This window comes from Neopelma chrysocephalum, unplaced genomic scaffold, assembly GCF_003984885.1.
Source record: "Neopelma chrysocephalum unplaced genomic scaffold, ASM398488v2 Primary Assembly neopelma1_23, whole genome shotgun sequence".
NCBI classification, from domain to species: Eukaryota; Metazoa; Chordata; class Aves; order Passeriformes; family Pipridae; genus Neopelma; species Neopelma chrysocephalum.
In genome coordinates, this window is record NW_020897691.1 from 23,042,544 (window position 1) to 23,058,332 (window position 15,789).

At 40.1% G+C, this 15,789-nt stretch overlaps 1 protein-coding gene across 14 annotated transcripts in view; it reads left to right on the forward strand.

Annotated features, from left to right (window-relative positions):
- The window catches only part of MAP7 (microtubule associated protein 7), a 118,184-nt gene that overhangs the window by 57,285 nt on the left and 45,110 nt on the right, over window positions 1-15,789 (forward strand). For 12 of the 14 annotated variants that reach the window (XM_027690314.1, XM_027690266.1, XM_027690291.1 and 9 more), the window contains exons 2-3: window positions 7,039-7,107; window positions 14,039-14,116. In XM_027690314.1, coding sequence (XP_027546115.1) covers window positions 7,039-7,107; window positions 14,039-14,116 — 147 coding nt within the window. The remainder of the gene's footprint in view (window positions 1-7,038; window positions 7,108-14,038; window positions 14,117-15,789) is intronic. The other 2 variants (XM_027690329.1, XM_027690284.1) reach the window with 1 other exon arrangement.

Consider the following 15,789-nt stretch of genomic DNA (forward strand, 5'->3'; position numbering starts at 1 on the left):
AGTGGGAAAACTTTAATTCATTTTGAACTTTGCTTTTTCCTGTATTCGGCACCTAGATCATGGCTCACATGAATTTGCTTGCAGCATAAACACTCAGGTTTTGCCATTTGAGAAACTCTTTATCTTAAAGTTCATTTGCTTTAGAATAGAACAACCAGTGGCTGAATGCTCAGATTCTTATTCAGAATCAGGTATTCAGGATTTCGGTCTTAATGTGGTTCTGAATTTAAGCTAATAAACTTTATCAGCTCTGACTTGTGTCTGCACTTTCAACACACTCCACCCAGCACAACAATACCTCTGACATGACTGACATGCTAGCCAGCCATTGTTCCCAGTGGTTAATAAAACTGCCTAGACTAGCCCTACTTCTTTTTTCTTACTTATACAACCCTAGAAGGCTCTTTTCTCTGCTTAGTTCTGAGTAGTTCAAACTGTGCATTTTTTATGTTGTGCATATCAGACATAACATGCTATATAAAGTAAGCCAGTGAACATAGGAGTGGGGTTTATGTTTGGGGTTTTTTTGCAGAGTTCATAAGGAAGTAATTCAAGGTAGCAGAATTGGATGCTAAGGAATAAAGAATATATCAGTTCCCAAAATTCTCTGTTTTAAATTTCCCAGTTTAGTGCTGAGTTTCCTCTACTGTGTATTGGCAACACTTCTTTTGCTGAGGCATGAGTTTGTTCCAGCTGTCATTTTTGATACCTTCCATATCTCTCAACACACCCCTGGCTCTCTTTGACAGTTAAGTAGCAGTTCAGTCAAACCATTACAGGGGATTAGCTGACAAGTGGCAGGTACAGAACAGCTAGATTTTCTTCTTTTTTCCCTGTAGTCTCCCCTCCTCTGTTTTAGTTATTTCTTTTTTCTCGTGGCTGTTTCTCAGTAGTTCTCCCTCGCTTGTGGAATTAGAGCAAGAAACTGTGAGGTGGTATCTCCCCTTCGGTGCACAGTGCACCCTTTACCCAGAGGCGTATCTGTGCTGTCAGGCACTCGTGGCTGTCTGCATGCCCTGGGGCTTACCTGTGCTTGTGCTCTCATCCACAGCTTTGCAGCCCGTGTACAGCTCACCTTTTCAGATGCTTGCTAGGATGCAGTTCAGGGGGAGCTGCTGTGCACATCCTGACCACCTGACACAGGTCCAAGCAGCACCTCTTGCTTGTGGTCCCCAAGTGCCCCTTCACACTGTGTTTAATCTGTTGAAGATTCCACTTCTGGAAGTAGAGACCTGGTAGTATAGCTGCCTCTGTCCCGTGGCTGGTTCCCTTCTTTGATGGAACAGAACTTAAGCCTCTTTTTTCCAGATTTTCAGCCTTGCTTTGAGGGCTCTGCTTTGCCTTTCACCTCCCTGGAATAGCTGGTTCACATTGTGCAAGCATGCACTCGATGTGCCACGATCTGAGAAGCGAACGTTTGTATTCTGCACAGCTCTTGTATTTTCAAAAAAGCCTGTCGAAATGCCCATGTGATGCTTCCCAGCTCAATGTTTCCTTGGCATTCTGTGTTTTTTCCAGGGTCTGGGCGAATATTCCTTCTGCTTTCCAGCACACCCTCACTGGGCTCTAATTCTCGACTAAGGCATTTTTTTCTGACAGATACTGATCATGGATCAGCTCTTTCAAAGTATTTCTTACCGTTATAAAATGATTTTTTTCCCTTTTTAGAAAATAAATTTTGGTACAGGTACCTGGTACAGGAATTCTTAGCTACTGTAGGAAGTGACTGAGTATAATTATAGTAGCTGTATGTGGCATGGGGTAAGCTGACATTTTATATGAAATTGCTTGTCAGTCCTTCTAGAGCTTGTACTTATCCTGGTGTTAGAAGTATTGATTAAACCTTTCAGATTGTGAAAGACATTGGAACTGATCACAGATTTCTAAATAGGATTAATTTCCTTCACGAAACTTTTTTAGGAATAACCTGCTGGTTTTGCACTTGTCTTGTTTCAAAGTAAAACTAAAGGCTGAACCAGCAGAGATCCTCCCTTGCGCTGGTCAGCTTTATGGATCCCTTTCATCTCTGTCTCTGGTATGTTAAAGTACTGAATTTGGTGCTGCAACTGATTGCACTTAAAAGCTCAGCATTTAAAAATGCATATTATTTAGTACCTGTATGTATATCTTTTCTTGCCTTTTTTCCCCCCTCTTTTTTCCCTCTCTTTTCACTTAGGGAAACTGAGGTATAGTTTTCTGTTTCATACTGTTGCATATAGTAATGGCAGAGCTGAGAGAGAGGAGCTTAGTGTTTTTTGATTCCCTCTCAGGGTCTTATTATAGATTGTGTTACATCGTTAACAGACCAAAATGCAATGATGTAGAGCACGTGTCAGGATGGCAGCAGAGTCCTTTAAGTTTCTTTGGTCATTTTGTCCTCCAGTTTATTTTGCAAATGTAACTTGTTCTAAATTCACAATCTAAAGTAGTAATTTTTAACATGTGAGATTTATTTCTTTACTATTCTAAATGAAGCTACGGTAACTTAGTTTTGATTTTTGTCACTGTTTCTGTGATTCAAGCAACACAAAATCCATTCTGAGGCATGTATTTAACTTGTATTGCCAAAGGAATACATTGTTTCATAATTGCATTTTAATCCCCCCAAAAGCTGACTTTAAATAGAAGTTCTATACTGTTCTGACCTTTCAAGCAATTATCAGTAGCTCATATCTTAAAGTCATCTGATAGATATACATTTCTGGTGTGTCCTGGCTTCTGTTGCTTAGTTAAATATGTATTTACATACTTGCAGTTAGGCATTTCATGCAGGTCTATGTAACTAACACTAGAGGAGAAGCATGTGATGAAAGGAGTTAGAGAAAACTCACTGAAAATTCAGGGGAGAAAGTATTTGACATCTTCAAGGAATCTGCGTTTCTGGCAGCTGGAAGCAGATTGTTCCACAAGTTTGAAGCAGCTTTGTCAAAGCTCATCTCAAGGCAAATTGGAGTTTCACTAATCTGTAGTGAGCCGCAGCAGGCTTGTACATCAGTGACTTTGGATGACACGTTAGATAACATTGAGCAGAATGTTGTGTTTATAGAGTAATAGATAGGATATTGCTTTAGCCCATAAAATTAGTTCAGAGCAATCCTTACACCAGACCGGTGCTCTGTTTCCATCAGTTGTTTCGCAGTCACTGAGCATTTAACAGGAATAGCTGAAGTAAAATGGATAATCTTGCTCAGTTTTAAAATTACTATTAACTTGCAAATATATATGTTTTCACCTTTAAAAAATGGAGTTGGGGGGGAGGGGGCAAAAGGGTGGCTTCCAATCACAATAATACAATGTTGCATTGATGTGTTCAGAAGGAAAACAAAGTTTTGATTCTGCCAGGACTTCAGTCAGTGGGTGATTTCTGTGTTGTCTCAAAAATCTGTGCACTGGATAGGTAGGTTAATTTGCATATTTTTAGCCCTTGTAGGCCTCACTTAGACAAAGCTTTTTATCTGACTTTTTTTCTGAAAGTTATCTAAGAGAACCGGTGTTAGAGAACCATCTCACCTGGGGAGGAGGGCCAAAGAAAAATGTTTAATAACTGACCAGGGCATCCTGTTTTGGAGAGTTCATCTCTGGATGGCAACAGTTGGAAGACCATTCATGGTAACAGGTCTTTGCAATGTGAAGATGGTGCAGCTCTTCACAGCTTTTCTCATCCATGGAAGGTAGGGGCCAAGTGTTTACCCACATGATCTCTCAGTTGGGATGGTTGAGCAGTGTGTTCTTGTGAGGCTCTGGACAAATCACATAGCACTTCAGTTTAACATCAAAAACGTTGGAAGGAAAAAAACTACACATATCAGAAAATACCTGATGGAATGAAATAAAAGAAACAGCCAGACTCCTCTTTGTTGCACACAGTAACAAGATAGGAGATGATGGGCACATCCTGTATTACAGGAATTACTGTTCAAACATAAGAAAAACTTGAGCAAAAACTGGCACACATTGCTTAGAACAGTTGTGGAGACTCCATCCTTAAAAGTATTCAAAAGCTAGCTACGCATAGCCTGCTTGAGGCAACCTCACTTTGAATAGAGGGGATGGACTAGATGATTTCCAGAAATCCCTTCCTGTCTGAACAACTTAGATTGCTTGATTGTCTTCCCCAATATGTCTACACTATTACCCAGGCTGGCTTCAGCATTTCAAGTTTCCAGAATGCTTCACAGAAAAATGTCCTTTTTTAACACTTCTTAATGCAACTTTTAGTCCCTCCATGTAAAGATAGTGGCTCAAGATAAGCATCAGAGGAAGTATTAGGTAGTTAAATTATATTTCTCCTGGCATCTGTTAGATTATTGAGTATTGCTGGAACCAGTGCTGTCAATATTTAGGTTTGGATCTTAGATGTTTAGTTGTCTGATTAAGCTGTTTGTATCTTAGCTCAAGAAGTATTTTATGTGGGAGAACACCTACACTGGTTACTAAATACTTGTGCAAATTTTTATTTGGTATCCAGCATCATTAAAATTCATGGTTGTACCATCTGTTCTTTTCATCACTTGTCATATGAGTGGTCATATGAATGTGTACTCAAAATGTGTCACAAAATATTCCAAGGAAATGTCAGACAAGGAAATATGGGGGAAAATATTACCTTGTGTACCTAGGCTCTGTTACAACTGTATTTAATGTATTTTCTGGATGGCATTTAAACAATTTTTTGAAGTTAACAAAGTGTCGCATGGCACAATGCTTGAAAATAATGTGCATACACAGTATGAGAGATGCAAAGAAATTTGTGCTGAAGCTATTAGAACATCAGTGCTCTCACTGATTCTTAGAAACGGTATTTTTACTATTTTATAAGTTTCCTCTTCTGTGTGGTGCCCTAGGCCAGGCTGATGGGAATTGTGATATAGTCCCACTGCATTACAGTGGTATTTTTTCTGAGAGTGTTCTGAGTGGTTGATACAGGCAGGAGGAAAGCTTGTTTTACTACTACCTTAACTTTGATATGATATGACTATGATATGATATGAAGTGTTTAGAATCACAGAATTGTTAAGGTTGGAAAAGATCTCTAAAATCATCAAGTCCAACTGTTAACCTAACACTGCCATGTTCACCACTAAACCATGGCCCCAGGTGCCACATACACGTTTTTGAACATTTCCAGAGATGGTGAATCCGCCACTTTCCTAGGAAGCCTGTTCTAATGTCGGACCACCCTTTTGGGTGGAAATTTTTCCTGATATCGAGACTAAAATTCCTCTGGTGCAACTTGAGGCCGTTTCCTCCCATTGTGTTGCTTGTTGTTCTGGCAGAAGAGACCAACCACCACCTGGCTACAACCTCCTTTCAGGTAGTTGTAGAGAGTGATATGGTTCCCCCTGAGCCTCCTTTTCTCCGGGCTAAACACTCCCAGCTCCCTCAGCCTCTCCTCACAGGACTTGTGCTCCAGACCCTTCACCAACTCCATTGTCCTTCTCTGGACACACTCCAGCACCAAATATGGATTTTGATAATAGTAGGTCCTACCAGGCCTAGAGGTACAAGTGTTCAGTGTTGCTCAAATTATCTTGGCAAAAATCGGTCCATGCACCTATAGGTCAAACCAATCCTTTGTATGAGGCCTTTAAAATGGCAAATTCTGAAATCTTTTATTGGGCTGCCTTTAAAGTGTTGAGAGTTCTTATTGTGATTTGGAATCAGTATTTGTTAAGTTCAACAGCGGTTATTTCTATTGATCACAAGAGCCTTACTACAGTTTTCAGGGAGAAGAGTAACTGACAATTATTTAAAATTTCACACGGTTTTATTGGTGAGATGATGAGATTTTTGAACACTGCTCTTGGCAAAACATTGCTCTTGAACACTAAACATTTGATCAACACTATTTTTCTATTTCCCTAACCTGCCTTCCACCTGCAAAAAGATTACAGTACATGTAACATAGGTTTTTGCTGCTACCTTTTATCCTCTATCTTAATCCTGAAACATGCTTGTGGAAAGAGTTAAGTGAGGAAACAAAGACTTTTGTGAGGCCATGAAGGGAATGGACTCGCTTAGGCACTAAGTTCTCAGTGCGTATTGTTAAAGCTGACATGCATAAGAAATTGCTTGGAGCCTTCTGAAAAAAACCTTTTTTTAATTATGTTTTCTAAAGTACCTGTTTAGCTTTTAAATCTGAAGTAATCAGTTTTTTCCAACTTTCATTTCTAGTGATATTTTTGTTCAAATGAATTGGTGTCTTTCCTCCCTTAAGCTTTGTTTAATATAAACTATCTTTTTATCCTTGCTTGCAAATATTGCAAATATCCCTGCTTGCTGTTTGTGCAAGGCTTCTCAGAATTCTTGCAGAATTCTTACAGAGTTCTTTAGACTCTTCCCAGTTTGCTGTGTTCTGGACTGAAACACTCCTATCATGGAACTGCTGGATAAAAGGATGAGTAGTAAGCTGAAAAAATCGTGGCATCTAATTTCCTGGCTTGTTTTTTAATTACAGATAGGTGCTGAACCAAGGATATGGTTGTGATTTGAAGTATAGTAATGAATCTTTTGGGATTTTTTCTTTATAAAGGGTTGAAAGATCATTCAGAGCTCCAGAATTAGATCTCGTTCTACACTGGTAGGGCCTAATTAAAAGTCTATTGTAAATAATGGGAATATCGCCTCGGTTAGATTTCATTCAGGTCATAAATAGTCCTCTCTTCAGTTCTACATAGTGGATGTGTTAATAATTTGTAAAGAGTCTCTGAAGTTTTTACCAGTATCTTGTACCATTCTTTTAGGAACCCGAAGTCTACAAGTCATCTGATATATCTTGTTAAAACACACACTGTTAAAATGCAATCTTTTTGTGGCTCTTTCCTCATCTTGAAATAGGAACTTGTATTGTGGCTTCAGTGTTTTCTGTGTGACATTTGGGGGGTTTTCTGTGAAAAATGGTGTAGAATGGCATTAAGGTGATCTTTTGGAACAGTCTGATTTTAAAGGGAATTTGGCAATATTTAAGTCACATTATAATAAGGTGAATGAGCTGTTGTTAAATAAAATGGTGAATATCTTCTTTTCTTCCTTATTTAGCAGCTGAAGGTTCTGAAACACAAGACAAGAAAATCACTTCAGGACAAAGCAACACTGGAACTAAACCAGGTATGCTTTTCCACATGCTCCATGTTAAAAGGCTGTTTGCCTCAATGGTGTATGGGAAGCAGCTGGCTTAGGAACTTCTAAAGTTTTTTGCTTTTGTACCTCTTGCTGTGTCAGTCAAAATGGTACCAGTGACTGTTCGTATTTAGTTAGGCTGGAATCTGTGGTTGTTTGCAAAGATGCAAAACTAAAAGAGTCTACTTTTATTTTAGTACAGCTTAGGAATGAGGGTTAGGAAGTGAGATAAGACAACAGAAGCCACTGTACTTGTATCTGTGCTTGAATGAGAATTATCTGCTGTAGGCAAAGATTTATAGCTTTTATATAAATGTGCTTCTGTGGAGGCATTTCTTCCCTTACCACAAAGCATGCCCTATTCTGTAATGTACACTATGCAGTGGGCAGATGTTTCTCATTACTTCACCATACCTGATTGGTACATTGTGTGGATTCAATTCACTGTTCACTTATACAGTTGAAAGTGTAGGTACTGTAATGCCTAATGCAGTCCTTGGTGCCCTGGATCTGTTCTACTTGCGTGCTTAGACTATGGTCCAGGAGAGCCCTTAGGTATCTAAATTCTGCTTGTAGCGCAATTCAGGTACCCAAGCTTAAAATATGCAGTTAATAATGATTTTGCTTAGGTGCCTTAGAAAGCACAGGTGCTTGTGTTGCTGAGGACTAGGCGCACTGTAAGCATTCCCTTTTCAACTCCTTGACAGCTTGGCAGCTCAGTGACTGTTTTGTTCTGACAGACTCTTCTCTATCCCCAAATGGGGTACCTTTGGTTTACCTCCCCAGAGGGAAGGAATCCCAGTGCTGTCTGTGTTCAGATCACACCTTGCATGCTCTGCCAGGCAGCGCCGGGTCCTGCACAAGGCACAGTATTCATGGCTGCTTTCAATCAGAAAGGCAGTGGGAGAAAGAGGAGAAAATAAAGATAACATTACCTGCTTCCACAGCAAAAACAGAGCTCTTGGTGTTGAACAGTGTTCAATACCCACTTTATCCTGCAGTAGTTTAATCCAGTTTTCATTTCTCAGGAGAGCATCCTAGCTGTTCCTATGTTCCCTTGATCTATGCTGGTGCGTAGAAAGGAACGCAAAATTCTTGGGGCCGGAGAGAGGGAAGGCACAGGCATGTGTCTAGGGTTTAACTCTACACCCAACCTGGTGGGAATCCATGTTGGAAAGAGAGCTTCTGAGAGATGGTGATTTGGTTTTTGTTTGTTCGAGGTTTGTTGTTGTTTTTTCTTTATACTGCGTATGAATTTTGTGTCAAACTGTTCTAGTTAAAAAACAAACCAGTTTGCTGTGGAGCAGTGACAGCTGTCATTATGAACAATGTCCTTATTGCCTGGAAGGTGTCTGTAGAATGAAAAAATATTGGGAGTCCAAAGCAACTTTGAATGTGTGCATGGCAGTGCAAGGGGAGTTAGACAAAGAGAAGAGGGTTTGAGATCCAAGCAATGCATCTTTTCAAGTAGTGCCTTGGCTTCCATTTCTTTCTCCCCTGGGTTAGTTCGTAGGTGTGAACTGACATACAAACTGACCGTTTCTTTCCACTTGATATCCCTTTTAGTTTCTTTAGTGTAAGAAATTAGCACCCTAGGAGTCTTGGACAAATGGGAGAGATGTGTGATCTGAACACAGACAACACTGAGATTCCTTCCCTCTGGGGAGGTAGACCATTCATGAGAAGAGATTGAGAGGATTATAGATGGAAATGACGAATAGTAGTTGAGTGACTTTTGAAGCCACACTGAGTGAAGCTGATAGTATGAGCCACAGAAACTGGCAGTATGTTGTAAGTGCATATGACAATTGTTAATTTAGCAAATTAATTCCTACAAATGTCAACTGTGCCTAAGAGTTCGTTGAGTATTAATTATATAGAAGATTTGAAAACTTGCTTTTCCCTTTTGGTAATATAATTAGGGACCAAAACCCACTGACGTTTCAGTGCTGAATTTCTGCAAAATATGTTTGTAGCTTGTAAGCTTTTCAAAATTAAACTGTTAACTTATTAAAATGAATTTTGAACTTGTACTCAGGTGTTGTAAGTTTATGGAAAAATACTGTTTTCATATGTAATTTAGAAGCTTGATTTTCAGTAGCAGATAAAAAATTAAGTTCCCCTTTATAGAACTATGGCTTATTTATTTTCCAAACGTCCCTCTCACACAAATGCTTAATTCTATGCCTGTTATGTAAATGTAGTGAAATAGGTTGCTTAGCGTGAGTTCCCGCATATTGTATCATAACTAAACTGCAGCTTCTATAGCAGCATGTGGGTCTTCCTGGAATGTTGTCTATAAGGCTTTGCATATCAATTATTTCTGTAAAAAATGACAAATTCTTGCAAAATTTGTTGCAACTGACATGTTTCCCATCTTCTTGTGCAGTAATGTAAATCTTATTGCCTGATGATGAATATGAGCAAGAGAGAGTACAAAGTACCATGTGTGTTTGTCCTAGTATTCCTACTGAATAAGAAAAATGCCAGTCCCACAGGTATTTGTATGATGGGTTGTTAGTGAGTACAGACATGAGAAAGAAAATGGGGAGCAGGCCCAGTGAACCCAGTGAAATTCCTTGTTTTGCCACAATTTGAAACTACTGATGCTATGCACTGAAGGTGCCAGGAGATCACTTGGATTCAGAATACAATTGTTGGAGGTTGGGCTTGTAGCCAAACTATGAAGGATCATTTTCAAGGCTCAGAAAAGACATTTTAATTATCAGTGTAAGATTTGCACTGATAATATATGCTCCAACCTCTAGCAGAGCAAATGCAATGATGGTCTGCTACAAAGGAGTTATCCCCATCTTTGTACTAATATTGATTTAGCTCTTTGTGATCCCAAATGTATGCAAAATAGCTTGTTACTGAAGACCTACTTACACTGTGCACAGCCTGCAACTTTGTGTGAATTCTCTAGGATTGTTCTAAAATCCTGGGGTGTTGGGAGAGGGGCTGTTCATGCGTGAATGCTATCAGGTGTGTGATATAGAAAAAATAATTGGATATCTTCGAAGAAAGTGTCAGAGGGCAACTTTAAAAATTTATTTTATTCCTTCCATTGCTTATAATTAGGAATTCTTAAGGGAGACCTTTTCAGTTTGCCTGTCCATGTAACCCTCCTGCCTCTTTGAAGAATTGTTTCTTTTCCCTGATAGGGAAATCTCTCTTCTCAAGAAAGGGGGGGGGGGAAACCCAACGGAAACAATATTCTGAAAGAAGCAGGTTTTTACATTATTCCCCAGTGTCTCATCATTTTCTGTCAACTCAATGTTACATTGACTTTGCTGACAGCCCTTGAAGGGAATCCTTGTTTTCCAGGGGAATTCATATTGAATGTGCATTATTCCACAAGCACTAATTACTCATGCTACAGAAATTCATGTTTTGTGAATCCTGTGTGCCAGTCACGAGAGAGAAGGAATACTATTACCCTTTTGACCTGTGTCTGCATGCTAAAGAGACTGCATGCGAGTCAGCACACTTCTTCACATCAGCCAAATGTTAATCTGTACCATATGATGGACAAATCTATGCGATGGCATGGCTAGGCATGGTTTCATAAATAGCAACACTGTGTGCTATTCAACCAACATTACAGTTTTGATATGTAACTGGGTGATGGATTACCTTTGTCTTTGCTGGTGACTTGGTTTTGTTTTGCACCTTTCATTGTGGCTATCGTGTTTGAATGTTCTTACTGCCAACTATGCAATAGGTTTTCTCCTTGCAGCTGTTATTTTGCATTGCTGTTAACACCCTTAATTGGGGCTCTAGTCTGACGTTGCTGAGATGATAGTTTTTCACTGGTGAGAGTGCAAGAGTATTTAAGCTGAAGTTGTCAGTGAAATGGTTCATCCGAGAAGTCCTGTCATCCTTACGCAGAAACTTCTGTTAGAGTATGAAATGCTCATTATTGATTTTTTTTCTCTAATTCAGATAACTATTCAAAATTAGTCTAGCTCATCCTCACTTCAGAGATGTATTTTTGCAAATATCTTTAACCTCAGTTTTATGACCCATTGTATTGTTTTGCTAGTAACTTTCTTCACAGATATGCAGCCTATACGCAAGTATTTTTACAAGTTACTTACTTGTGCATTTACACTGAATAGTGAAAAGGCTCTATTGTCTTGTGCACTTTCATGGTGACAGTATTCTGGATAGTTCTTTATCTTAAAATACTTAAAAACTGTGTTCCCCTCAATACTAAAATAAATCAGACCATTTATTTATACCCAGAAATCTTTTTAATTTTTCTGTGGGGTTTTTGGTTTACTTGTGTTCTTATTCAAAGCAAACTTTTTCAATGCTAGTGAAAGAAGCATAAAATTAAGAGCTTTCCAGGTTTAGTAACACAGGCTGAGTCGGAAATTGGTTTTCACAGCATGCTGCGATGAATTGGTAACTTTGTTTGGAACCACTCCATTGCTGAGACTGGAAGTAGGATGCTAGCTGTTCAGAACTTTATTGACTTGTAGAAAGAGACAAGGATCTGAACAGCCCCCATGTAATCCAGAAGGAAACAGTTAGTGACCTGCTGAGCTGCTTGGATTCCCACAAGTCTATGGGACCACGAGATCCACCCAAGGGTGATGAGGGAGCTGGCAGAAGAGCTTGCCAAGCCTCTCTCCATCATCTATTAACAGTCTTGGCTCACTGGGGAGGTCCCAGATGATTGGAAGTTGGCGAATGTCACACCAATCCACAAAAAGGGCCGGAAGGAGGACCCAGGAAACTACAGGCCCGTCAGCCTGACCCCAGTGCCTGGCAAGGTTATGGAGCAGATCATCCTCAGTGCGATCACACAGCACCTACAGGATGGACAAGGGATCAGACCCAGCCAGCATGGGTTTAGGAAGGGCAGGTCCTGTCTGACCAACCTGATCTCCTTTTATGATCAGGTGACCCGCCTGGTGGATGAGGGGAAGGCTGTGGATATGGTCTACCTGGACTTCAGCAAGGTCTCCCACAGCATACTCCTGAAAAAGCTGGCAGCCCATGGCTTGGACAGGGGCACTTTGTGCTGGGTTAAGAACTGGCTGGAGGGCCGAGCCCAGAGAGTGGTGGTGAATGGTGCTGCATGCAGTTGGCAGCCGGTCACTAGTGGTGTCCCCCAGAGATCAGTGTTGGGCCCAGTTCTGTTTAATATCTTTATTGATGATCTGGATGAGGGGATTGAGTGCACCATCAGCAAATTTGCAGATGACACTAAGTTGGGGGGGAGTGTCAATCAGCTGGAAAGCAGGAGGGCTCTGCAGAGGGACCTTGGATAGGTTGGAGAGTTGGGCTGATTCCAACGGGATGAGGTTCAACAAGGCCAAGTGCCAGGTCCTCCACTTTGGCCACAACAATCCCATGCAGCGCTACAGGCTGGGGACAGAGTGGCTGGAGAGCAGCCAGGCAGAGAGGGACCTGGGAGTTTGGATTGAAAAGAAGTTGAACATGAGCCAGCAGTGTGCCCAGGTGGCCAAGAAGGCCAATGGCATCCTGGCCTGTATCAGGAACAGTGTGGCCAGCAGGTCCAAGGAAGTGATTCTTCCCCTGTATTCAGTGCTGGTGAGGCCACACCTCGAGTGCTGTGTCCAGTTCTAGGCCCCTCAGTTCAGGAAGGATATTGAGGTCCTGGAACAGGTCCAAAGGAGGGCAACTAGGCTGGTGAAGGGACTCAAGCACAAGTCCTATGAGGAGAGGCTGAGGGAGCTGGGGTTGTTCAACCTGGAGAAGAGAAGGCTCAGGGGAGACCTCATCACTCTCTACAACTCCCTGAAAGGAGGTTGTAGCCAGGTGGGGGTTGGCCTCTTCTCCCAGGCAACTATCAGCAAGACAAGAGGGCATGGTCTCAAGTTGTGCCAGGGGAGGTTTAGGTTGGATATTAGAAAGAATTTCTTTACAGAGAGGGTGATCAGACATTGGAATGGGCTGCTCAGGGAAGTAGTGGATTCTCCGTCCCTGGAGATTTTTAAAAAGAGACTGGATGTGGCACTTAGTGCCATGGTCTAGTAACCGCAGCGGTAGTGGATCAAGGGTTGGACTTGATGATCTCAGAGGTCCCTTCCAACCCAGCTGATTCTATGATTCTATGACTTCCAGAGACATCACTGAGCAAGTGGTGTTTTTCCAACAAAGCCTGAATTTTTAAAGTCAAGCCTGGGCTCTGACACAGGTTTTTTCATATTATCCTTAGTCTTATTGCTGTGATCCAAGGGGCCAGTTGCAGATATTCTTAAAGTTATGTAGCTTGCTTTCAACGTACAAGGATAGTTGAGGAAGTTGTTATCTTACTTTTCTGGTATTATACCAGTCCATGCATGTGGTGCACTCACTGCTTTTAATGCATTTGTTGGAGTTTTAATACATGTGCACACAAATATCTGTTGAGATCATTGTCATGCTGTCTTCAGAGGCTCAGCCAGAACTGCTTCAGAACTACTCAGCCAGATCAGTGCTTTCATCCGAACTGTTTTGCTTGGGTGCTGAACTTCTTCAGCATTGTGAAATAGGGCTTTTTGGTTGTTCTGAGGCAATATTGTTGGGAAGAAGATACTGTCCTGTGGGTGCATTTTGGAGAGAGGTTATGGAATAATAAATTTTTGTCAGAATGCTCTCAAGCAGTCAAGTTGTTTTGGGCATGGAAATAAAACTTCTTCCTGAGTTTTCACAGGCAGTAGTCTTGCTGGGTGTTCACAATTAAACCTTGGTTTATTCTTTAGGAGTGTTTTACATCTTAAATGTGAATGCGTTCTGATTATCAGTTGTTCTGGGCTTTTTTCAGAAGATTTCTGAAAATGTGTTCTATTTAGACATTAGAGCAACTAGAGTTGTTTAACAACCATTTTCCTGAAAGTTTGTTTATGGTAATATTTGATTTTATGCTATGTGCCTAATGTTTTCCCCCTCCCTCTATTTGTAGATCATCCAACAGTACTAAAGGTTGATGACAGGCAACGGCTTGCCAGAGAACGGAGAGAAGAACGAGAAAAACAGCTAGGTAAGGCCTGCTCTGGGATTTTTATTGTTTGAGGTTTTTTAATAGACTATCATCTGCATGCAGTGACTTTGCCAGTTTACTTTTAGAAGCATTCAGTAAAATAATTGTGCTACATATGCAGTAGTGTCATTCTTAATACATTATCCTATCTTTAAAGTAGATCTTTTAATTCATGCACATCTTGGGATTCATCAGTGCTGTATCTCTCACCTATTTTATGACTGTGAATGAAAGATGAGTTGATTTCTGAAATCATGCAAGGAAGCTTCTCTGATATAAATGGTATTTTGAAGTTTTAGAATATTTTACCAATTAAGATTAGACTACTTAATATGTTGAATACATCCTTTATTGCCATAAAATAGAATTGCAGAACATGTTGCCAATGTATGGTTTAAATTTTTTTATATAAACTTGGGGTATTTTTTCGGGTAAAACCCTTAATAGGTGTCAAATAGATGTGCTCAATACCTTATGTCACCTGTCTATGAGCACGTATAACACAACTCAGGTGAATTACTTATTTAACAAGTAATACTGATGGGCATTATACTGAGTACAGTGGTGAGAGAACTAAGAATTATGTGAAGCCAAATTGGTGGCTTTCTGAACGTGATGTGTATGTTTGGCTGCTACAAAGCTCTGTGGCAGTTGGGAGGTTGGGAAGCACAAGTATTTCCCCTTTTTTACATATTCATCCTGATTTCTTCAGATGATGAATTCTTATGACTTGAGAAACCGAAGTTCTTTATTTCCGGTTTCTAGCTTCTGAAAGTTTATAGAACTGTCTTATAACTCCAACCAGAGTTATGCTGCTTTTTCTAACCTGAGGAGCCATGATTTATTGTCACCTAGGTCTTGATAGTGTTTATAGCCTTTTGTTTTTTACAGCACCTTACAACATTGCAGTAGCCATGCATGAATCGTAAGGGTTGTTTTGGAGTGGAAAAAGAAAGTTTTGGTTTTGGCTTGCTCAAAGGGTAACATGAGGATGCTTGCTAATCCCTGAAAAGCTGCTCCTCGAGTTGATGGTATGTCTAAGCTTAGTTTCTTCAGGTTCCAGAGCAAATGAATGTTACTGGTCCTTTTTAATTAATTTTTCATATATGACGGTTCCATGTCTTGTATTTATTCTTTTCTCATGTTTGATTCTTGTGTAATAACAATGCTTTACTCAAGTGCAGAGAGAGATGCTTTCCTTTAATTTTCCCAGACTTTGATTTTTCTAGCTATTGGTAAATGAGTATCTGTTACTGGAAGGACATGACTTCTGTTGAGAAATGTGTCATTTTACGTGACATGTTTTAAAAGCAACATCAGGGGTTTTTATAAGTTGACATGGAATCCTTCATTTCCAAGTGAGTTCTGCATGTCCCTATGATGTATGAGTGTATTGTGTGTTCTTGCATGAAGAATTATTTTGAACTAACAAGGAAATTGAAAGTAGCATTGTACTTTCATCTGTATATTTGTCTGCTAACAGTATAATTTAGGAGCTGTCTCTTGAGATTTGTGTTCCAGTACAACAAAGCAATAATTTTTACTATGGCATGCAACTTTTTTTTTTTTCTCAGTGCAGAACCTAGATAATCAGTCATTCATGTCGTGAACCATATCAAAGAAATTCTGAAGCTGTCTCTCTTAAACATTAAGTTGTATAATGTTGTTACATA